Here is a 23,319-nt window from a genome sequence, read left to right as displayed (position 1 = left end):
CTTCGCTCACCAGCTCTCGGGCTTGACTAGCCCCGTGTTATGTATATTGATTTATGTAACTCGTCGGTTTTGGTTTTCAGGGTAATCGGAATGAAATTGGAAGAACAGTCCTCAGTTTGAAGTTTAAAATTTGAAAGATTTGACCAAGTCTTGACTTTTTGGTATATGATCTCGGATCAGAAATTTTATGATTTGGTTAGCTCCGTTAGGTGATTTGGGACTTAGGAGCGTGATCAGAATGTGTTTTGGAAGTCCGTAGAAGGTTTAGACTTGAATTGATGAAATTGGAATTTTGACAATTTCCGGTTGATAGGTGAGATTTTGATATAGTAGTTGGAATGGAATTCCGGGAGTTGCAGCAAGTTTTTTTTTGTCATTTGGGATATGTGTGCAAAATTTCAGATCAATCAGACATGGTTTGGTAGGCTTTTTGATCAAAAGCGAAATTCGGAATATTTTGGAACCTTAGGCTTGATTTCGATGTGATTTGATGGATTCGATGTTGTTTGAGGTGTTTCGAAGATTGGTACAAGTTTGGGTAGTGGTATATGATGTGGTTGTGCTCTTGGTTGAGGTCCCGGGGGCCTCGGGGTGATTCCGGATGGGTGACGGAAGAATTGGAATTTAGTTATTGCAGCTGAAGCATTTTGGTTTCTGTCATAACCGCACCTGCGATTGGAAGACCGCAGGTGCGATGCCCGCAGAAGCGGAAGTCAGCCGCAGATGCGGCCAAGCAGAAAATCATCAGGGATCGCAGAAGCGGTGAAAGCGACGCACCTGCAGTAGCGCATGTGCGAGATTCTAAATGCATATGCGTAAATTGGCAATTAAGTGAAAACCGCATATGCAGTGGATTTGGCGCAGAAGCGGTAAAAGGACCGCAGGTGCGAAAATGTCTGGGTCAGAAAGTATAAAAACTTTCCCTTCGCGATTTTGAGTGGGTTTTCACCATATTTCATTCGGGAGAAGGCTTTAGAGAGCTAATTGAAGAGGGAACCAAAGGATAATCACGTGGATGTAAGATTTTTGACTTCATAACTCGTTTATATGCGATTAAAGGCCTAATTAGTGGTGAAATTTTGGGAAACATCAGTGCAAAATGAGTAATTAGGGCTTGAGATTAAGAGACATTTAAGTGGGGATTTGAGGGTCCATTTGAGGTCCGATTTTGATTTTCTTGATATGTATAGAATCGTGAGAGGACAAGGATTCTATTGATGTAATTTTTGTCGGGTTCTGAGGCATGGGCCCGGGGGCCGAGTTTGAGCAATTTCGGGTTTGATGTTGTAAATTGATTATTTTCACATGGGCTTCGTTCCCTTAGCATATTTTGACGTTGTGATTCTGATTTGGATAGATTCTATGCGAGTTGAGGCCGATTCGAGGAGCAAAGGCATTGCGGTCTAGAGTTTGGACCGGATCGAGGTGACTAATGATTGTAAATGTAGTCCTGATGGTATGAAACCCCGGATTGCACATCGTTGTGCTATATTAAGGTGACACACACGCTAGATGACGAGCGTGGGGTCGTGCACTATTGGGGAGCGTGACTTAGTTCATCCCGAATGATTGTTTTACCACGTATTTGATTGAAAACTATTTGCTATCATCATGTTTTGGGATGAATGTCATATTGGGCCTCATGCCAACTATTTGAACCCTTAGGGGATTTTTATTGATATTTTTCTCACTGTTTTGACTTTATACTTGAACTTAGTCATGCTATATTCTATTGTTTTCATAACTCAGCCATGTTTACTCTGCTTTAATACTTAAATGAGATTTTAAATGATATTTTGGGCTGAACATCATGTTTTACTATTGCCCGAGTGGCTTGTGAGAATTTTGACTGAGTAAGGCCGAGGGCCTATATTGTGAGGAAACACCTGATTATGATTATGAAGCCGAGAGCCTGAGATTTATATGCCACGAGGTGGCTTATTGATATGAGGCCGAGAGCCTAGTGATGATGCCACGAGATGACTTGATATTGCGTTTGGGCCGTAAGGGGCCCCTCCAGGAGTCTGCACACCCCTAGTGAGCGCGGGTACCATTGTGATGTGAGATATAGCCCGAGGGGCTGGTGTTGTTCTATGATATTGCCCAAGGGGCGAATTTTGTTGACATTGTGCCCGAGGGGCGATCCTTTATGTGTTTGTCTTTCCTAGTTGCCTGTCATTTACTTGCTTAATTGTTTAAAAACGCATTTCATGAAGTTTAAACTGAACTAGAATGACTTTACGTATTTTCACTGTTTTAACTGGCTTTTACTGCTTCCTTATAGCCTGTGATGTGCCTTACGTGATTTCATATTTTTCAGTCTTTATTTATGATTATTACTCACTGAGTTGGAGTACTCACTTTACTCCCCGCACTCCGTGTGCAGATTCAGGCGCTTTAGGTCCCGCTAGCGAGTGTTGATCCTTCCAGCTCAGGCGGATTCGGAGATTCTCTAGGTAGCTGCCGGTGTTCGCAGCCCAGAGCTTCTTTCCTTATCTTACTTTTCTCTGTTTTAGCTCTGTATTAGACTATGTAGACTCTTCAGACTTGTAGTATGTGGATAGATGCTCATCACTAGTGACACCCCGATATCGGGCTGTGTTGCTTTTACTTCCGCAAATTGTACTGTATTATTTACCTTATTTTGGGATTTATGATTATGATTTCGACTTAGTTTTATTACTTAAATTGTTATGAATGAATTTGGGAATTGTGTCGGCTGGCCTTGTCTTCACGAGAGGCGCCATCACGATCGAGTCCGGTTTGGGGTCATGACATTATATATGTTATAACATTTGTATGGCTAGCTATAGGACTTTTATAACTTATGATTTTGAACATGTCATAACATTTGTGCGACAATAAAAGTACTTGTTATTCAGTGTATAATGAAGAATTCAAATTAAGATTTAAAAAAAAAATTATAATAGTTTCATCTGCTTAACGGACTAATAAGGAAGTAGTATTTTTTTCTTTGAATAACGGAAGTACAACATAAAATATGAATGAAGAAAGAAGTTATATAACTCAGAAGTGTATGGAAGCTAAAAACTCAGCAGTCTATTAAAGAGATCAAAGAGGTGTTAATATACATTTAGTTCTTCATTAAACTCTTCATCTAATCTAATCAAAGGGATCTTAATTAAAGAAAAACAAAAAAAAAAGTACCAAAAAGTAGTCCTAGCCTAGGGTGGGGGAAGCCTAGAGTTATTTTTCTCACTTAATTCTCACAAGAGTTGAATATTGAACATGACTTGTTTGTCCACTGCCTCCAAAATCCCAATATCATCTCCATTTGTTGCAATATTCAAATCCAATGAAGCTTCATTTTCTGTTTTTTCCTCTACAACATCACCATTACTCTTCTCAATAGTAGTAGTAGGAGAATAGGGTCTTGAATCCTCACAACTAAAAATAACTATGGAATCCTTAACAAACACTAACTCACCATTAGGAAGGGTAAAGCTTCCACTTTCAATAGCTTTTTTAATTCCCTTTTGTGAGAAAGAATCAACTTGATCCACATCTTCCATAAAAAACACACGGCTCGGATTTTCTTGGATTGCATCCGCAAGCCTCTCTAAATAACTCTTACCTGTTGAGACATAATATAATTAAAAATATATAAAAAAAATATTTCTACGTGTTTGATCCTAGAAAAAGAATCAGGTTCACTCGTATGGGGCATGTTGAGACATAAAATAACAGCTTAAACTTTTAAATAAGGCGATCATATGACGATCACATTATTCAACGGTATGTACCTTGCTCGTCTCTAGATCTTTTATTACTGACTTCTTCAGTTGAATCATCAGCTCTTAATGTTGATGATGAAAAGCTGCTAAGTCCAATGGAAATGAAGTTATCTTGAGAGCCAAAGATAATTTTAGCTAATTCCCTTGAGATTTTCTCTTTTCCTTCAGAATCAGCACCTAAGAAAAAAAGCCAAGTTTCTTCCTTTTTGCCTCTACACTGAAGAATTATGCTTACAATATCAGGGATTATATCTTTTTGCCATGGAATTTTTTTCTCCAATGCCTTGCAAATGATATTCATGTTCTCTGAATTAAACTCTTTGAACCTATTTAAGCAATCCATATTGTATCCACCCGTTTCACTTGAGGAAGCTGAATTAGGACTTGAATTGGGATTGGATAAAAGCTCAGGCTTTGATTCCAAGAATTGGTGTTCTTTCTTTGATTGGTTTGATGAAGATATTGAAGTAGAGGAACGAGGAGATGATAATGAAGATAGAGTGCCAAAGCCTTTTTCTAGAAAATTATGATATTGTTTGTGAATGCAATTGCAAATAGAGTTCCACTTCTTGCAAAGATTTCTCATTTCTTCAGAGTCCTGCAACACCAATAAAAAAAATGAATTTAACTTATTCGTACTGCCAAGTATTTAAAAGATTTTACACAATCAGGTCACTATAAAGAAAATTACACGTACTATCTATAGTAAGAAAATAGGTAATAATCTTGTACAAATGGTAGCTCACGTGTTATCATAGATAAAAATGTACTCTCTACGACTCAAATTATTTGTCGTGTTTCTCCTTTACGCACCCCTTAAAAAATATTAAATAAGAAAGGTTTTTGAATATTTTACCCTTATTTATGTCTTACATAATTAAGGTATTTGTAGTCTTCAAGAACAATTAATATTAAGTGTAGAATAGGAAAAAAATAATTAATTTACTTTTGAACTTCTAAAAGAACAAATTGAGACAATTATTTTTAGAAATCACGACATATAATTTGAGACGGAGGGAGTACTGATAATGTAAAAAAATCTTTACACTATTAGTGCATAACTTAAATATACCAAAAAATTAGTCCCTTTAGAAAACATTTTTGGTGTTCAAGATTTCATACTTAAACAAGAATTGTTAAGGGAATAATTAGAAACCTGATTGTTGTTGTTATCTTGTGTATTCACTTCCTTGTATTTTTGGAGCCAAGAAGGCAAACTTGGGCTGCTGTAAAATGTAGTAGACTCAGTTTTGACTACATTAATGCTTTTGGCTTCTCTGTTGAAGTTGGCCAAACAATCAGCACAGCAAGTTAGCTGCTTTTTCACTCCATCTCTAACAAGTGACAAGCTTGAACCATCTACTGTTGTCTTGCTTCTAAACTGAGTATGCAGATCACTGGAGAAATGAAAGAAGAAAATTAAAAAAGATGATTAGTCAAAGAGATATATAATTTGAAGAAAGTAAATCAAATAAAACACTTAATATTGCTTTTCTTTTACTTTTTCTTTCTTGAAAAGTAATGCAAAAAGGATTAGCTTATATACACTGACGGTGTACAGTATTTTTACACTATCAATGTATTTTAAGATGTTGTAGCAAGTAATTTGCCTTATTTTCTATTCCGGTTAAATCACAATTACAGTGGGTGGTTACCTGCGTTTAGGGGTGGCAAAATGGTTCAAAGAAAATAATTAACCACCCATATTATCCATTAAAAATGGGTTGGATAATGAACTATTTAAAAACAGGTCAAATATGGATAAGAACCATATTATCCATTTAGAAAATGGATAACCAATAGATAACCAATGAGTCTAACCTAAAGCCTCAAATTGGGGGTTCCTCAAGTCAGGGGGCTAAGAATTCTCCCAAAAGTGATCCTATGCAAGAAGTCATGTCCGTCGGTTAACCCGTTTTTTATCCGTATTAAATATGGGTCGGGTCGGATAATTTATCCGTTTTTTCATTACTCGTTTTCGACCCGAACCATATTCGACCCGACTCGCCCATTTGCCACTCCTACCTGCAGTTATCTTTTAAGTTACTTGATCATAATTTAAAAATTCTTTTACACTATTAGTATATGATCGGAAACAGCCTCTCTGCCTTTCCAGGATAGGGGTAAGGCTGCGTACAATATCTTACCTTCCCCAGACCCTACTTGCGGAATCCACTGGATTTTTTGTTGTTGTATCATTATATGAACGTTTAAGACATGCAAAAAATGGCCGATCCATATTATAAATGGTAACAATAAGGAGTAATGTTTAGGAAATATATACCTCTCAAGATTAAGGCTAAGATCCAAGCTGACAACAGGAATTGTAAGAGGATGAAGATCCCAAAGAGTCTGTAGAGAAGGACGGCCACTTTTACATTTTACATAAGTCTGAAAACTGGCAATTCCCATAAGCCACAGCCTTCCATTTTCCTTAATTCCACCACATAATAATCTACTTAGCTCCATTATCATGTGCTCCACAGGGGAATAATAACTAGTATTATTACTTTGCTCATTGTATTTAGTCCAAAACTCAGATATCCATTTTAGATCACCTAAGTATAAAACAACCCCTTTATTTACATAGCTTCTAAGTAAAGTCCTAAGCTCTCCAAGTTTGACCTCAAACTCTTCTCTTGAGACATTTCTCAGTGTAAAAAGTGGGACACTGATGAACTGCACATGTTTCATATTTAATGATATTTCTCCTTTATCAAATTTATCTATAACTCCTCTAATAACCCCTTCAGCAGTAGCTAAACACTCTCCTAAAATAACTATGTTTTTCCTTTTCTTGTTTATCATTGCTTCTATTACACTCATCACATCATCATTCCTCACTTGATCACCTAATGTTGTTTGAGACATGTTGGTATTTCCTAGGATAATTGGTTTTGTACTAACACCACCAACTTTTGAACAACTATTTAAGGAAATTGCTTGTTCTATATTGGTTTTTAATTGGATACTAGAAAAACCAACTTCTCTCATTACTCTACTAACACTTGGATCATCAAGAATTGAAATAACAAGTTGTTCTATGTCAACTTTAAGGGCTAAAATGGGCTGCTGCTGCTGCTGCTGTTGCTGGTTTTCTGTTGAGCCGCGACGTTGATATGCTTGTGCCCTTTTAAAAGCAGCAACTAAAGCATTAGAAAGACAAGGAATTTGAGCATGAGGCTCAAAAACAGGACTAGAAACAGATGTAGGTAACCTATTGAGGGCTACATTGAAACAAAGTTCAAGAGCTTTGTATTGAAGTGGATGAGAATGTAATTGAAAACAAGCTTTTTTCAAATGCCCTGAAGAGGAAACTAACATAGCACTAGCTATATGAAGAGGAGTGACATGGGAATGGCCTCTTCTTTTAGCTAAGTTCAAAGCTTGTTTTACTATGTTTGCACATTCAGTAGTTAGTGCTTGTTGGAAAGTATAATTACCACCGATTCTCATTTTTTGCTCTCTTTTTTTGTATGATCAAAGATGGAGAAGTATATTTTATGAATTCTTGAATTTCATTAGGTAGTAAGAAGGGTAGTGGGAATTGTTGGTGAGAGTAGAAGTGAAGGGAATTAATAGAGGTTTTAAAGAGGGGATTTTGTGCCTTTCTTGTGGTTGTTAGTTTTGTATGGAAAAAGTGGAAAGCATGTGAGGCAAAGCTAAATTGTCTCTCTTATTGTCTTTTTGGCTTTTCTAAGGGATAAAGGTGGATTGGATTACTGGAAGTTGGACTGCCTAATCTTTATTATGGAAAGTAATTAATACTGCGATTATGATATATTCAAGTAATGTGTAGTAAATATAGTGCACTAAACCTTTATGAATTTAGTTTGTGTTTCGTGCATTGACAGTGTAATGTAAAATTTACCTACAACAATATTTTTCATATCAAACTTGATATGATAACTTAAAAAATAAAAAAATTATTGTTACAGTCAATTAAATTGTACTTATATAATACGGTAAAATTACTTTATTTTATCAGTATATATAACTTAAACTCGTATGAAAAGTCATGTTAGCTTTCCCATATTTATAGCTAGTCCACAAATAGAATGGAAAATACCCCCCTCGTTATATAAGAATATACCATTTAGAGTCACATAATTCACATAGCATACTTAAATAAGATCTTGAGTTTCAAAAGTATTTTTTTATTTTTTTTTTAAAAAAATAAATCCAAAACCAATCCGAACTTTGGTGAAAAAGAGAAAGGATAGTAAAAGAGAAAAGATCAAAGGAAAGAGTTTAAAGGATAGAGGAAGACTGCCTGTCTGTTGAAAGAATTGGAAAATGTTTTTTTTTTTCTAGTTCAAGCTTCCTACTATATTTGTAGTACAATCTGATCTCTAGATTTCTCCTTTAAGACTCAAGAATAAAGAATAAAACTTTCTTTGAATGGTTAGTTTAATATTCTCCGAAAGTTGATGTCTTTAGATTTTGTAATGTACTTTTGTTTTATTTTGCAAAGAGTTTTGTCTTCTTTTCTTTTCTTTTCTTTTTTTCTTTTTGCTTTTTTCATGTGTGAATTGTATAAGATTATAATTTAAGAGGTGTAAAAAATAGTAACTTTTAGATTTAATATTGATACGCTGCCAATGTAAACAAATTTACAATACAAGATTATTCATAAGCCAATTACAAGCAGGGGCGGAGTCACAATGTTGTTTGTGGGTTCGGCCGAACTCAGTAACTTTTGTTCAAACCATGTATCTGCATTAAGAAATCCAATGAATATGTACAAATTATTAATTTAGAACCCAGTAACTTAAAAGGATTATAATCTCGAACCCATAAGGTTCAAATCCTAGCTCCGCCTCTGATTACAAGTAACTGGATATGCAATATAAATTATAAACCTAAAAAGATGATATATTACTATCTCCTATAACCTCCCCCACCCCTTTTTACAGCATGTTTCCCAAGTTTAGGGGTTTCTGAATTGTTGGTAGATATTTTTTCTTTGTAAATAAAATTTGACTAATTACCACTGAAAAAAATGTAATAATGCTTGCATTATTGGTCTATGCAATTTAAATATGCACACATTCAATTTTAAGCATGGATGAGATGTGAGTCATAAAACATTCTTTTATAGCATAAGAAGTGCAGTTCCTTCTTGGAAAAAACAAATTAGAAGAAACATGATGTAAAAGATATTTACCCCAGTTCTCCTCATCCCAACTTCTTAAAGAAAGAAAATGCAAAAAATGGATCTTTACATAAATAGTCGGCCGAAATTATTGTTTACTTTTTTTAATAAATAATACATAGATATATATATATATATAGCTTATATGAGTCCACCAAACTATAAAGCACCTGATCCTCTATGAGTTTCTACTGAGAACACTTATAAGCAGTAAGTAAAAGAGACACAAGATTTTTACATGTAAAAATCCCACTCAAGGGGACAAAAACCACGACCTGCCCTTGTAGGCTTTCAACTTCACTAACTTGTAATCTCACTATTACAAGCCACTTTGTAATGACTTTATTACAAAGACTTCAACTTAACTAACTTGTGATACTCTTACCACAAGCCACTTTGTCACTCTCTAGTTACAAAGACTTTAACTTATGACTAACTCTAGTCATAACACAAACCTAGAGGGTTTGTGATTTTTGGGTTTCCTAAAATACAGTTTCTAAGAAAGTAAGCTAGGAGTTACAATAAAGAACAAATAACAAGATTACAACTCAACTACGGATACACATAGACGCATTGTGAAACTGATCCTTTGGTGGAGTTGCCTTCTTGTTCTTGACACACTTGTGACTTCAATGCTGGATGAACACTTTTCTGCCTGAGAGAATATCACTAAATGCTCAAGTGAATATCTTGTGCCTTGCACTAGGTTGTTATACTACAAAAGACATCACAATGGTGATGTCAATTCTTGATACACGCTTCTTCCCAATGAGAAGTGACTGCCATACTGTCTGCTGCACTATCGCGTGTACAATTGCAGACAATCACTTTCTACATACATTCACTTTTTGTATTTGCGTTCCAACTGTTGTTGACTTGTACTTCTGTCAGAGAACACCAAGGGATTATGTCCCTGTTGTGTTCCTCTTTGTAGTAGTTCATTTGCTGGAGATGTGACTGGATTTTGTTCATTTGAGATGCGTACCAAGTGTGTCAGGTTCTTTATCTGGTTCTTAACAATAAGTTTGTTAGATCATCAAGACATAAGAAGCATAAGGTAAAGACATTGACAACCCATCAATTTCTCACTTTTTGACGATGACAAACTTAAACTTTGATAGTATTTGTTTAGAGCAGAAATAACTAGATGAGGTACCGGAAACTTCACAAGTTACCCCTGATCTTTTGCTTTTGATTCCCCCTTAATCAGATCCCCTGTTTTTGCATTAGAAATAACTAGATGAGGTACAACGAACTTCACAAGTTCCCCCCGGCCTTTTTCTTTTGATCCCCCATTGACAATACACACTACTCACTAATATCACAAAATGAATGCACTACCATTACTATTTATTTTCCCCTTTTGGCATCATTAAAAATACACAAGCAGGAAAACAACATAAAAAAGTCTATACCACATATGTGCACACAACATGACAGAAAATAGAAGCCAAAGGAAAATAGCATTGTACAGGCAAAAAGAGGAGCTGTTTCATTGATATTAACAATGGATTGAGCAAATCAGGAGCAGTATTGGTGAAATCTAGCATGCCATCAACAAAGAGACAAACAAAAATAGAAATAACAGCCACAAAACATTATAACAGAAGGCACTGTTACTAGGGGGTATCTAAGAGGCACTAGAAGAGGAAGACTAGGAGTGAGAAACCACAAGAGTTTTGAGAACTAGGTCCAGTCAGACATTTGCAGACAATTGCTTTTCAAGTAGTTTTGCGCGAAGCTTATCATTTTCCTTTGTAAGGCGGGCAACTTCTTCATTAACGGAACCAGGTCCTTTAACCGCTTGACTGAGCTGAGTTTCTAGTATGGCATTCTGAGCCCTCAATCTTCTGATCTCTTCAGAAGCAGCATTTTGAGCATTGATCAGCTGAGAGATGGTCGAGATGTTTCCACCAACCCTTTCTATGCACTCACATTCTTCTAGAGTGGTTTTAGTGAAGGTTTGCTTGCGTGTGCCTACTCTGGGATTACCCAAAGAGACCTTGTAAAATTTAAATACTTTAGTGAGGAGAAAGCCATATGGTAGCTCATGATTCCCTCCTTTAAAGTTTGCTACCTTTTGCATATGATCTATCAAGATTGCTGGCAGATTGGTTGGGAAAAACTCATCAAGAGCCTCCATTAAGACCATAACAAACTTTGCAACAATAGACCGCCTCTCAGAACGAGGTAAAAGCACCTTGTTAACTAGCTCAAAGAGAAGCTGATACTCAGGGATTAATACCTTTTTATGCACCTGTTCCCCCTGCTGAATAGCTTACTCTTTCATGATAGCTCTCCTAAAGTTGACACCACATACACCTTTTACTGAGGACATTCCTTCAAATGGAATTTGGAGAACCTTCCATAATGCTGAAGAATCAAGTACAATGTCTACTCCATTTACTAGCACATAGATGTGACCCCCCTCAATAGTGAAAAGAGATGTGTAGAAACTTTGTACCGCATCTTCGTACACCAAAGGCATGGTCTTCTGAAACAAGTGCTCCCATTGTTGAAATTCCACTATCTCCAGAATTTGCCTCATACCAGCCATCTCTGAAATTGCTGGATCAAACATACGACCCCACAAGACTTTCCGAGTTCTTAATCTCTCATGCCAAAGACCACTGCCACTAGGTATGGTCTTCAGACAACCAGGTTCCCCTACAGTTTCCCATTTTCATTTTCTAGATCCTTTAATAGACTTCCTTTTCTGGCTTACCAGCCCCACAATATCATTTTCAGACATAGCTTGCTCAACTGGACACTTCTTAGACTTACTGCTGCCCTTCATGGATGCTCCACTTTGTTTCTCAATAGCTTCATCGGAAGCTTCATTTACAGACTTCTGGGCATTTATAGATTGTTCTACTAAGGAACCAGGTTCCTTTAGAGCATCTTTGTCAACCTTTATCTATTGGAATGTTCTTGTCAGTAACAAATTCCCTTTGATTCATCAACCTCTTCTTCCTTGTATTGACACTCCTCCTACTTTTCTGCAATGTAGACTCGAACCCCTCTTTCTGCTGCAACCTGATAGGGGGTGACTTGGAAGATAATTCTAACGACTTAGGGTAATCAAGAGGTTTATGAGTAGATTTATCTGGATGAGAATCAGGTCCTCTAGCGGGTTTTTCTAGGATAGTTTCATGGATTAGGGACTCGAAAAGTACCATGGTTACTTCATTGCCTAGGAATGGAGTTTCTTCCTCCTGATACTCAGACAAGAGATAGGTTCTTTCATTCAATAGACTTTTAGCAGCGATAGCCATGATATTATGCGTTGTTTCCTTTTTTGGTGACTTTGTGAGAGCCACTGAGTCCAAAAGGGAGGAGTTCAGGTACTGATCAGGATCATCCTCAAAGACCTCTGACACCAGAGAGGTGACCCTTTCTGAGTGTTCTTTGGAGAGATCAGAGGAATGAGGAGACATGGGGTTTTCAACACAAGGAAAGGAGACAGAGTTTGACAGAAAAGGAAAAACAATAGGAAATGTGGAGGAAACAGGTGTGGGTGCAGTAGTATTGGAAGGAGTGGAAGAGTGAATTTTTGGAGATGACTTTAAGGATGATAGGGAAGTGGGAGTGGTATTGATGGTGGGAGAAGGAAGCGATTGTTCGATTGCTATTATAGGAGGATTGGATATGGAAGTTGAGTGTCAAAGAGATGAAGAGAGGATTACAAAGAACAAAAGAAATGAAGGTTCATGACTTGCTATAAGAGAGAAAAAAGAGTTTTACGAAAGAAGGGCTAATAATGAGAAGACAGAGAAACAGGTTCTGAATAGTCCTAAATACAGTGGTAGGTTTGTTGGAAAATGTTATCGTATATAAGGGATGAAGGGATTTGAAAGACAAGACATGACTTGCAGATTTTGAAAAGTTGGATGATGTGGAAATTGAATTAATTTTGTTAACCCTTTTTGAGAAAGCATGCAAAATAACACATTACTACTAACCTGTGGTACAAGAACCTAATGCCCGAACATTTTTTGAAAAAGATTTTAGCATCTCTTCTTTCACAATTCATAATTGCACCTTTAGCTTCTACGATTGTCATGCGTGTTTACCTACAACGGTATCAATGTGAGTTAGGCTTGGCTAGAAAACACTTTAGCTCATTTTACCATAAGGTAATATTCATATCCAACTAATGGAGAATCAGGTTCTCAATTTGGCTTTAATACCCCCAGCTTCACCTTGTTTGTTTTAGAGAGTTCCCTACTTAAGGATTTGGTGAAGATATCTGGAATTTGATCTTCTGTGCTGCAGAACTTCATACAGATCAGCCCTTTCTCCACATTGTCCTTTAGAGAATGTTGCCTCACATCAATGTGTTTGGTCTTTTTTGTGTTGAAATGGATTCTTGGCCAAGTTGAGTGCACCAATGTTATCATATAGAAGAGACACCCAATCAGTGAATACCTCAAAATCCTCCAGTTGCTACTTAATCCATAAGAGTTGAGCACAACAGGATGCTGCAGTTACATATTCTGCTTCAACCATTTTAGGGACCACTGAGTTTGCTGCCTTGTGCACTAGGACATGAGACATGATCATAGAAAGTGGACATTGCAAAAGTGCTTTTCTTGTCCATAAGATAACCTGCATAGTTAGCATCAGTATGTCCAATGAAATTTAAAGTTGTCACCTGAAGGGTTCTGTAGGGAAAGTGTGGAAACACTATAGATCCTCCTAATTTGGGAGGGGTTTAAAAAAAATACAGAACTGGGTCCTGTGTATCTCAAAATTCTTTTGGCATTCTTCAAGTGAGATTCCGTAGGATTTGATTTTGGGTACTATTTGTGACAGAAATACAAAAAGGACTAGGGATCTTTTTTGTTGTTTTTGATCTAGTTTAAATCTGGAATCAAGAGGGGTGATTATGTTATCGAGTGAATGGGAGCTTTTGTGTTTCCAAATGGGGACTGAAGTTTGACGAGTGGAGAAACTAGGTAAATTGAGTGGATTTCCCTACACTACTTGTTCTGCTACTTGTAGAGTACCTTGCACTGCATCTCCAATTGTTTCTTCAGCTTCAGTGGTAGAAATTGAAGTACCAGGTTCCTCTTGAGAAGTGGAAGAGAATATTGCATTGTCTTCACCTGTCTCCTTCATCTGACTCATCATATCATTTTTCCCATTTGAAACATCAAATATTTCCTAGGGACAGAAAGTAGTTCATTATCTTGATTGTTACTGTTTCCTTCCTTGTTAGAAGAAGGAGTCTAGTGGAATAGCTCATGACCACTTTCTTCCACACATTGTGCTCTTTTGTTGCAGATTTTTGCTTTAAGGCGAATATCTCAGAGGGATTTCTTCACCAATATTTTTTTTGTATTAGACTTCCCAAGCTGGTCCTTTCTTTTGTTGAGATCATAGCATTTGCATCCAAAGATTCTTAGAATAGTTATCTTAGATTGTCTTTCGTTGAGCAGCTCTTGGGGATTTTAGGAGGGACTTGATCATATACCTGCTTGCCAAGTAGTAAGCAATGTCTGTTGCTTCTGCCCAGAATTCCTTGGCAATTCCTCCATTGATGAGCATTGTCCATTTCTTCCAGAGTTCTATTCATCATTTCAACAACACCATTTAACCGTGGAGTCCTTGATGCTGAGAAATTGTGAGTGATCCCATTTCCATTACCAGACCCATCAAATCTTGGCATTGATATATTCTATCCTATGGTAAGATCTGATACGTGCTTCCTTCAGTTCCGTCTCCACTAGGATCTTCTTGAAAAATGTCACACATACTTCAAAAGTCTCTTCCTTTCCTCTAACAAGTAGTGTCCAGGTGGATCTTGAATTTTGCATCCCACGAACTAGGTTCTTCTGAGTCAGTTCATTCAGAAGTGAGAGCATTGAGTGTTCCAATCCTTTATGCCAAGGTTTAGGCAGATCTCATGGCACACGTCCTCAATTGAGTGTGACACAGACTTTCCATCTTTTCAACACTGAGAATGTACTCCCTTTTCCTTTTCCCTTTTTTTATTATACATATACGGAATACATTCTCTTTTCTGCAGGGCTTTCAGTGAGAGACATTTATGGTGTTTTTAGCATCCATTGTTCGTGAACCATTGCAGTCCACTTCTTTTGACTGTTCCCTGCACATATAAATCATGGGTTAGATTTAGGAACCCAAACTAGTTTGGATCCCTTGTTATTGAGAAAAGGGATGGATGGGGGCTTTTCTAGTCCATGCAGGCAATATTTATTTCTTGCGAGCGGTACCTGGTCCCTTTTTAGTAGTCACTTTTTCATTAAACACTTTATTTTTCTGAATAGATTGAACCCTGTCCAGGCAGTTTCTTTGAAGTGCCCATTGTTCCCATAGCGGGTACACAGCCAGTTATCAGGAATAGAGACGTACTTGTCGTAAGGGTTATAGGGAGTTTTCTCCTTTTGGAACCTGATTCCTTGCATGTTTCTACTATTGTTGAAGTATATGATAGTGACAGCATCAGAGGACTAGGTCAACTTCAGAGATTTCTCAAGATCAATTTTTACTTTCACCAATTCAGCTTGAAGTTGCCTATTTTTCTCAAGTTCACCACATAGACTAGTTTTCACATTATTTAATTCCTTTTCAAGCTTGATGTGTGCCTCACTAGCTACTTCCTTCCCTTTCCCAAGATTCACCGTCCTATGTTCTGAACTGAGTCCCTCAATGGTTTCCTCTAGGTAAGCGATTATTACCAAAACGACATCCATCTCTTGCTTAGTAGCTACAATTTTCTATTCTAGAGTGTCTCCTTCATTGCTAAGATCTTCTATGGTTTACTTCAACTCAAATACCACTACCATAAGGCCATCTCTCTCCTTTTCTACACTATTTATTTTTTATTCAAAACTTCCTTTTCCTTTTCAAGATTAGCTATGGTCTCATTTGGGTCCACTATACAGACCACCAGATCATCTCCAGATTATTCAGCTTTTCCTAGTTCTATTCAAGATTTGCTAATGACCTTAACTTCTTGAAAGAGTAGGATTTCAGATTTCTCTAAACATCCCTGAAATTTACTTCATCATTTTCATCCTCTTCATCATTGTTAGACTGAGCCATCAGCACGAATAGTGAGTTATATTTTGTTGCTTTAGTTTCCACTACCATCATGGAGCTGTTTTCTGCATCTGGTTTCCCTTCTGATTCACTGGAGGAGTCTCCCCAAACACCAAGAGCCAGTTTCACAATATTGTCAGTTGCAATTTTTCGACTGAATCGTTTGTCTGGAACCGTGTTCCTTTTTGTTGCTTTGTCAGGGTTTTATTTGTATTTCTCCTATTTTAGAAGTGGACAGTCTTTGATGAAATGCCATGGCTTTCCACACCTGTGACAGAGATCATTGTTCCTTGCGTTACTTGAACTGCCCCTCTTTTGTATACCACCATTCCTTCAAACCATCTTTTGAAACCTTTTAGTAAGATAGGCCATATCACTATCTTCTTCACTTGAGTCACTATTTTTAGCATTGAGTACTAGGTTTTTTTTCTTCTTTGGCTCTCTCCTTTCACTGTCTTTCTTTCTTTTCATCTCGTATATCTCAGATTTCCAATCAGCTCATTCATGGTTAGAGTTTGTAGATCTTTAGCTTCAGTGATGGAATTTACCTTAATCTCCCAAGAACCAGGTAGAACACTGAGAATTTTTCTTACAAGATTGTTTCTGGGAATAACATCTCCAAATGAATGAAGCTCATTTATGATGGATGTGAATCTAGTGTGCATATCCTGTATAGACTCATCATCCTTCATCCTGAAGAGCTCATACTCAGTGGTGCGCATGTCAATCTTGGACTGTTTAACCTGAGTAGTTTCTTCGTGTATGGTTTACAATGCTTCCCATATTTCTTTGGCAGAATCACAAGCTGAGACTCTGTTGTACTCATCAGGACTTATACCACATACCAAGATTTTCTTGGTGCGATAGTTCTTTTCTATGGCTTTTCTGTCAATATCACTGTATTCATTTCTGTCTTTCGGCACCATTGGTCCAGTTTCTCCAAGCTTCTTCATAGGAACATGTGGACAATCACAGATGATTTCCTATAGTTCTGAATCTTCAGCCATTATAAAATCATGCATACAAGTCTTCCACCAGCTGTAGTACTGACCATTGAATCTAGGAGCTCTGTAGGTTGATTGTCCTTCCTCAAAGTTGGGTGGAGTAGCTATTGAGATCCTTTCTAGGTGTTAACCTTTTTGAAAGAACATGTTCTAATACTAATTGATAGCTTATATGAGTCCAATAAACTATAGAGCACCTGATCCTCTATAAGTTTCTACTGAGAACACTTATGAAGCAATAAGTAAAAGAGACACGAGATTTTTACGTGGAAAAATCCCACTCTAGAGGACAAAAACCACGACCTACCCTTGTAGATTTTCAACTTCACTAACTTATAATCTCACTATTACAAGTCACTTTGTAATGACTCTATTACAAAGACTTTAGCTTAACTAACTTTTGATACTCTTACCACAAGCCACTTTGTCACTCTCTAGTTACAAAGACTTTAACTTATGACTAACTCTAGTCACAACACAAACTTAGAGGGTTTGTGGTTTTTGGGTTTCCTAAAACACAGCTTCTAAGAAAGTAAGATAGTATTTACAATGAAGAACAAATAACAAGATTACAACTCAACTACGGATACACATAGACGCATTGTGAAACTAATCCTTTATTGGAGTTGCCTTCTTGTTCTTGACACACTTGTGACTTCAATGCTGGATGAACACTTTTCTGCCTGAGAGAATATCACTAAATGCTCAAGTGAATATCTTTTTGTGTTGCACCAGGTTGTTATACTAGAAAAGACATCACAATGGTGATGTCAATTCTTGATACACGCTTCTTCCCAATGAGAAGTGACTACTATACTGTCTGCTGCACTGTCGCATATATAGTTGCAGACAGTCACTTTCTACATACAATAGCTTTCTGTGTTTGCGTTCCAGCTGTTGTTGACTTGTACTTCTGTCAGAGAACACCAAGGGATCAGGTCCATGTTGTGTTCCTCTATGTAGTAGTTCACTTGGTGGAGATCAGACTGGACTTTGTTCATTTGAGATGCGTACCAAGTGAGTCAGGTTCTCTATCTGGTTCTTAACAATAAGTTTGTTAGATCATCAAAACATAAGAAGCATAAGGTAAAGACATTAAAAACCCACCATATATATATATAAAGAAAAAAATCAAATGTTAAAAATATCTAAGCCTAACATTCTATTGAACTGATCCAATAATGCTTCATTCTCGTTAAAATAGCACGGGCTAGCCAGATTTCGGACTGGTCATTAAAAAATAGTCAGCGTTTGCCAAGTTATTGAAAAATAGCCACTATTTTACTGCAACAAAGACCTGTCCAACATAATATACTGGAGTTCGGTGCACTTGCTCATGAACTTCCAGCATATTATGCTGGACCGGTATATTTTGCTAGCTCCAGTATAATAAACTAGAGTTCCAGCGAAGTGTAGTGGAACTCCAAACTATTATACTGAAGTTCCAGCAAAATATACTAATATACTGGAGTTCCAACAAAGTATACTGGAATTCCAGTATATTATGCTGGAGTATTTTTGGATTTTGAACAGCGTTTTCGTTTAGATTTATCTTTAAATAAAAAATGGCTAAATTTTGATGACTTTTAAACCTGTGGCTTTTTTGAATAACCACTTGTAAATCTTGTTATTTTTGAATTTCTCCCTTCATTCTCCACTTTCTCATATTTAGAATCGTTGTTACAAGAATTAACCTAAATAGTTGTCCATACAAATGATTAAATTAAATATAATTAGTAAATGTATAATATCTGCATAATTTATGAAATCAGTGTATAACGGTTAGAAAAAGTAAACAGTAAATCTGGCCGGCTATTTGTGTAAAGGTCCCATTGTATTAAGTAGGGATTTTTAACATCCTATACAATATTTAAAACTTATTTACCAAAATTATCCTAGTTTTGTATATTACCCACCCTAAACAAGGATTACTTACAAATTATATGCAATCTATTATTAGTGCCTTGAATTAGGGGATTTAGTTATATCCTTTTCCTTTTTTCTCTCCTCTTCTCTTTCCTCAATGTCGCATCTCTCAACAATTTTTCTTTTATTCTTCATCTTTCTCTCTCACCGTCTTTCTCTGTCAATAAGGTAAGCCTAAAAGTTGTCTTCTGACAATCAACCTATTGAAGTAACTTCCAGGTCGTAGGAATTGAAGATTCGAACACTAATCTATCATAAAGCTTTGAATTCGAATTTGAGTTTTCAAAAATCTTTATGTGTTTGGATTGGGTGTTGTTGCAAACAGTTGGAAATATTATTTGGAGTTTATATCTCAATTTTGAAGGTGTTTTAGTGAAGCTTAGACTTGATTTTGGCTGAATTTCAGATTGAAACTCGAAGAAGAAGAAGAAGAAGAAGTAGGAGGAGGAGGAAGAAGAGGAGGAGAAAGAGGTTATGTGATAGACCTGCAGGCTTTTGGTGCTTATGATGTAGTTTTGATTTCCTCTATGTTACGAAAAGTAATGCATTTTTAAGGAAATCAATTGCGTTAATCTAATAGAATAATAGATAAATATTATTCGTTGAAAGATATTTGCTAAAGAAGAATTTAGTGATGATTAATTGTGTGAATATTAAACTTAAATGTCAAGAGGTGTTGTTATGTCAAATGTAACGACCTGGCCGGTTGTTTTAAGAATTAACGCCCCGATCCCCTATAAACTGCATTCCCCGTATTTGTTTTTGCTATTGTAAATTGTAAGGAAGGTTTGTTTTGAATTTCGGAGTGTTTTGAGACAATTAGTTCCTAAATGAGAGTTTAAGCTTTAGAATTTGGACCGTAATCAAAATAGGGTGAAGACGGACTTAGAATGGAATTCCGTTGGTTCTGTTAGCTCAGTTGGGTGATTCAGGCTTAAGGGCATGTTAGGATTGTGTTTTGGAGGTCCGTAGCTTAATTAGGCTTGAAATGCAGAAAGTTGAATTTTTGTAGTTTCCGGTTCGGTAGTGAGATTTTGATATCGGGGTCGGAATGGAGTTCCAGAAGTTGTAGTAGGTCCGTTGTGTTATTTGGGATGTATGTGCAAAGTTTTAGGTCATTTAGACTAGGTTTGATAGGCTTTTTGATCGAAAGCGAAATTCGAAAGTCTTTAGAGTTTTTAGGCTTGAATCTATAGTTAATTCGATGTTTCGATTTTGTTGTAGGTCTTTTGAGGATTGGTAAAGTTTGGAAGGTGGTATATGACTTGCTCATGCCTTTGGTTGAGGTCCGGGGGGCCTCGTGGTGATTTTGGGTGGTTAACGGGTGTTTTTGAGTTGAGTTTGGCAGCTGAAAAAAGTTCTGTTACTATCATAACCGTACCTGTAGATAAGGGACCGCAGGTTCAAGAATGCAGGAGTGGATACGAAGACGTATATGCGGCAAAGAGAGGGGCAGGTTGGGATCGCTGAAGCGAAGGTCCTGGTCGCACCTGCGATTGCGCAGATGCAGGATTTCTTGCACAGGTGCAGCCCTGGTGTTTTAAGTGAAGTTCACAGGTGTGCACCTTGGACTACATGTGCAACTATTTAACCGCATGTGCGGTTTTGCTAGGGCAGAAACTATAAATTCCACCCTTCGTGATTTTTAACCATTTCTCTCAATTTTTCATTCGGGGTGAAGCTTTGGAGGGCATTTTCAAGGGAGATTTTCAGAGGGATTCATTGAGGTAAGGTCTTTGGTCCTTAAGCTCATTATTATGGTGATTTTTATCATTGTAAGCATGAAATTTGAAGGAAAATCAGTGGTAAATTGGGGGTTAGGGCTTGGTTAATTGGAGAGCTTTGAGTGGTTATTTGAGGGACCATTTGAGGTCTGATTTTGGTACTTTTGGTATGACTAAACTCGTGAGAGTGTGGGGATTCTGAATTTTTAAATTTTACCTGATTCTGAGACGTGGGCCAGGGGGCGTTTTGGTTATTTTTCCCCTAATTTCGCGTATTATCTTAGAATTAATTAGTTGAACTAGTTATTTGAAGTTATATTTACATTATGCAATCACTTTAAAGAGATTTGGGCCATTTGGAGTCAGATACTTATGGCAAGAGCGTAATTTCGAGTTGATTGAGCTGGTTCGAGGTTAGTGGCTTGCCTAACCTTGTGTGGGGGAAACTCCCCTTAGGATTTGGTATTGTTGGTATATGAAATGCCTTGTACGTGAGGTGACGAGTGCGTACTTGTGCTAATTGTTGAAAATCATGTTTTCATTAAGTAACTATAACTGTATTTCTTTTCCTGTTTATACTATTTGCAATTTAAGCCTACTGTTAGCTTATGGAAGCATGTCTAATTGACTTAATTGCTTTAATTCTCAAACTGCTTTATTTGAATTATGTGCAGCATGCTAGGTTAGAAATACCTATTTTACCTTGGTATGAATTGGATTGAATTGAATATTCTTCGTGTTGCTGCTAAGTGTTTACCTTGGGACTACGGGCAATATCCCAGTAGATCCCCCATGCCTGCTTATTTGGGACTACTGATTGATATTCTGGTAGATCTGATCAATGCCAACCCTACACCACTACGGAGTGGCGAGAGTGGTCGATGTAGCTTTTACCTGAAAAGGTCGCGATCGAATCCATAGGGAGCAAGGATTGGGAATTGGATTCCTATCTATACTAGTAGTGCGCTTTTAATTACACTTCCAATCATAATTGTTTGTTTTGTTACTTCTAAATTTTATGCTAATGAGATTCTAAATTAAACTAAGAGGAAATACTTGTAAGGTTTTCTAAATAGTTATAGAAGAACTAGGGAAGTGACTTTCTCTTAGGTGAATACTTGACGAGATCTAAAACCTAAGGCAAAGTTGTTATATTGGGGATGACGATATAGCTAATGCACGAGATTACTCACTCTATACCTCTCGGTAGTTTGAGTGACTTTGCCCTAATTGACTTTGACAAGACCAATTGGGTGTCAAAATTGTGCAAGCAATATAGAATCAAGTCGGGTATTACTATCTCTAGGTTTAACCCTTTAATTGGGGCTATTAATCTCTTGATTACACCCCAATTACTTGTTGGACTAATTTTCCAAGACTCAAACTCTCGTTCTCAAGAAAAGCCCAAGTTAAATAGGCACAAATTAGTGTTTGCAACCACTAATTCAACATGGAAAACACAAATCAGTCCAAATATCAGCTACCTATAAATATCTAAGACTTAGAACAAAAGACTCATCAAATACCCACACTAGGGTTGAGCCACAACCCTAGATAATGGGTCTAGCTACTCATAATAATGGAAGAAAACAGATAAATAGATGAAGAATAACCCATATGATTTGATTACAAACTAAGATAATGAAGATTCAGTGTTAAACTAGCTACAAATTATTCAAAATGGAACAAAACTGTCATTCACGCGCTCTGGAGTCTAACTGATAACCTAAAAATGTGAAAATAAAAGTATTTATACAAGGTCGAATTTTGTGGACAAAAATACCCCTGACGGAGGTACCATGGTCCGCAAGAAATGGACTACGGCTGCGGTGAAGATTTTTGGCTTCAAGTCCTTGGTCTCTGAATCTGGCCACCACAGACCGCATAAAATGCTCTGCGGCCGCGGTGGCTTCACTGCGGTCCGCACAAAATGCTTCGCGGACCACGCTGGCTTCAATCCTCCAAACTCCCAACTCTTTGAATACTCTCTCCACGGACCGCATAAAATGGGTTGCGGCCGCGAGAAATCCTCCGCAGACCGCACTGCTTTAAGCTCCAAAAGTGCACTTCTCTAAATTCACCCACCGCGGACCGCACTAAATAGTCCGCGGCCGAGGTGGGTCTATTGCGACTGCAGTGGATTTTATGTTGCAGTAGTGCCTTGACTTGTTCTTGATACTTGTGCATGTTTCACTCCTTTTTGAGCTGGTTTTGACTACTTGTCACTTTTTTTGACCAAACCCTGCAAACAAGTACAACATGTAAGCCTTTGGGACTATTTGTATATATTTTTAATCAAAACTCAAGTAAAAAGGAGTGTAAAATGAACTAGAATCCCTCGTTATCAACTCCCCCAAACTTAAGCTCTTGCTTGTCCTCAAGCAAACAAAATAAGTCCCACCTCATTAAGAGTAAAACCAAGAAAATTCAGCTGACCTAAAGTGACCTCATCTAGCATCAATTGAGACTGACAATTGCCCTCAAATAAAATGAATAATTAACAACATTCAAACTTTTAAGCACTATGGGTTTAGTGCGACACAAGAGCATCAAGAATTGACTCAACACATCAAGGAAACTTTTTCTACTACTTTGGTCATTGTGGAACCCAAACTCATACTCCTCACTCTCCTTTAAGCAAACCTCACTTTTAGATTGTAGCACTCGGAATGAGGATTGTGGAAAAA

At 37.2% G+C, this 23,319-nt stretch overlaps 1 protein-coding gene across 1 annotated transcript; it reads right to left on the bottom strand.

Annotated features, from left to right (window-relative positions):
• Positions 1 to 3,038: 3,038 nt before the first annotated feature.
• On the bottom strand, positions 3,039 to 7,314 carry LOC104217381 (protein SMAX1-LIKE 3-like). Its single transcript, XM_009767618.2, has 4 exons — positions 6,040 to 7,314; positions 4,912 to 5,152; positions 3,765 to 4,353; positions 3,039 to 3,595 (listed from the first exon to the last, which is right to left on the bottom strand). The coding sequence occupies exons 1-4, from the start codon at positions 7,209 to 7,211 to the stop codon at positions 3,228 to 3,230; spliced, it is 2,370 nt and encodes a 789-aa protein (XP_009765920.1). The 5' UTR covers positions 7,212 to 7,314; the 3' UTR covers positions 3,039 to 3,227.
• Positions 7,315 to 23,319: the final 16,005 nt, after the last annotated feature.

Source organism: Nicotiana sylvestris, chromosome 5 (genome assembly GCF_000393655.2).
Source record: "Nicotiana sylvestris chromosome 5, ASM39365v2, whole genome shotgun sequence".
NCBI lineage: Eukaryota > Viridiplantae > Streptophyta > Magnoliopsida > Solanales > Solanaceae > Nicotiana > Nicotiana sylvestris.
The sequence above is the reverse complement of the archived record's forward strand: the minus strand, read 5'-3'. Positions and strand labels throughout refer to the sequence as shown.

Excerpts from the sequence above, each read along its gene's own strand:
- LOC104217381 (XM_009767618.2), bottom strand. The coding sequence starts at position 7,211 with ATGAGAATCGGTGGTAATTATACTTTCCAACAAGCACTAACTACTGAA. Across the intron at positions 5,153-6,039 it reads CTTAGCCTTAATCTTGAGAG|TGATCTGCATACTCAGTTTA; the intron begins GTATATATTTCC and ends TCATTTCTCCAG. Across the intron at positions 4,354-4,911 it reads AAGATAACAACAACAATCAG|GACTCTGAAGAAATGAGAAA; the intron begins GTTTCTAATTAT and ends TTGGTGTTGCAG.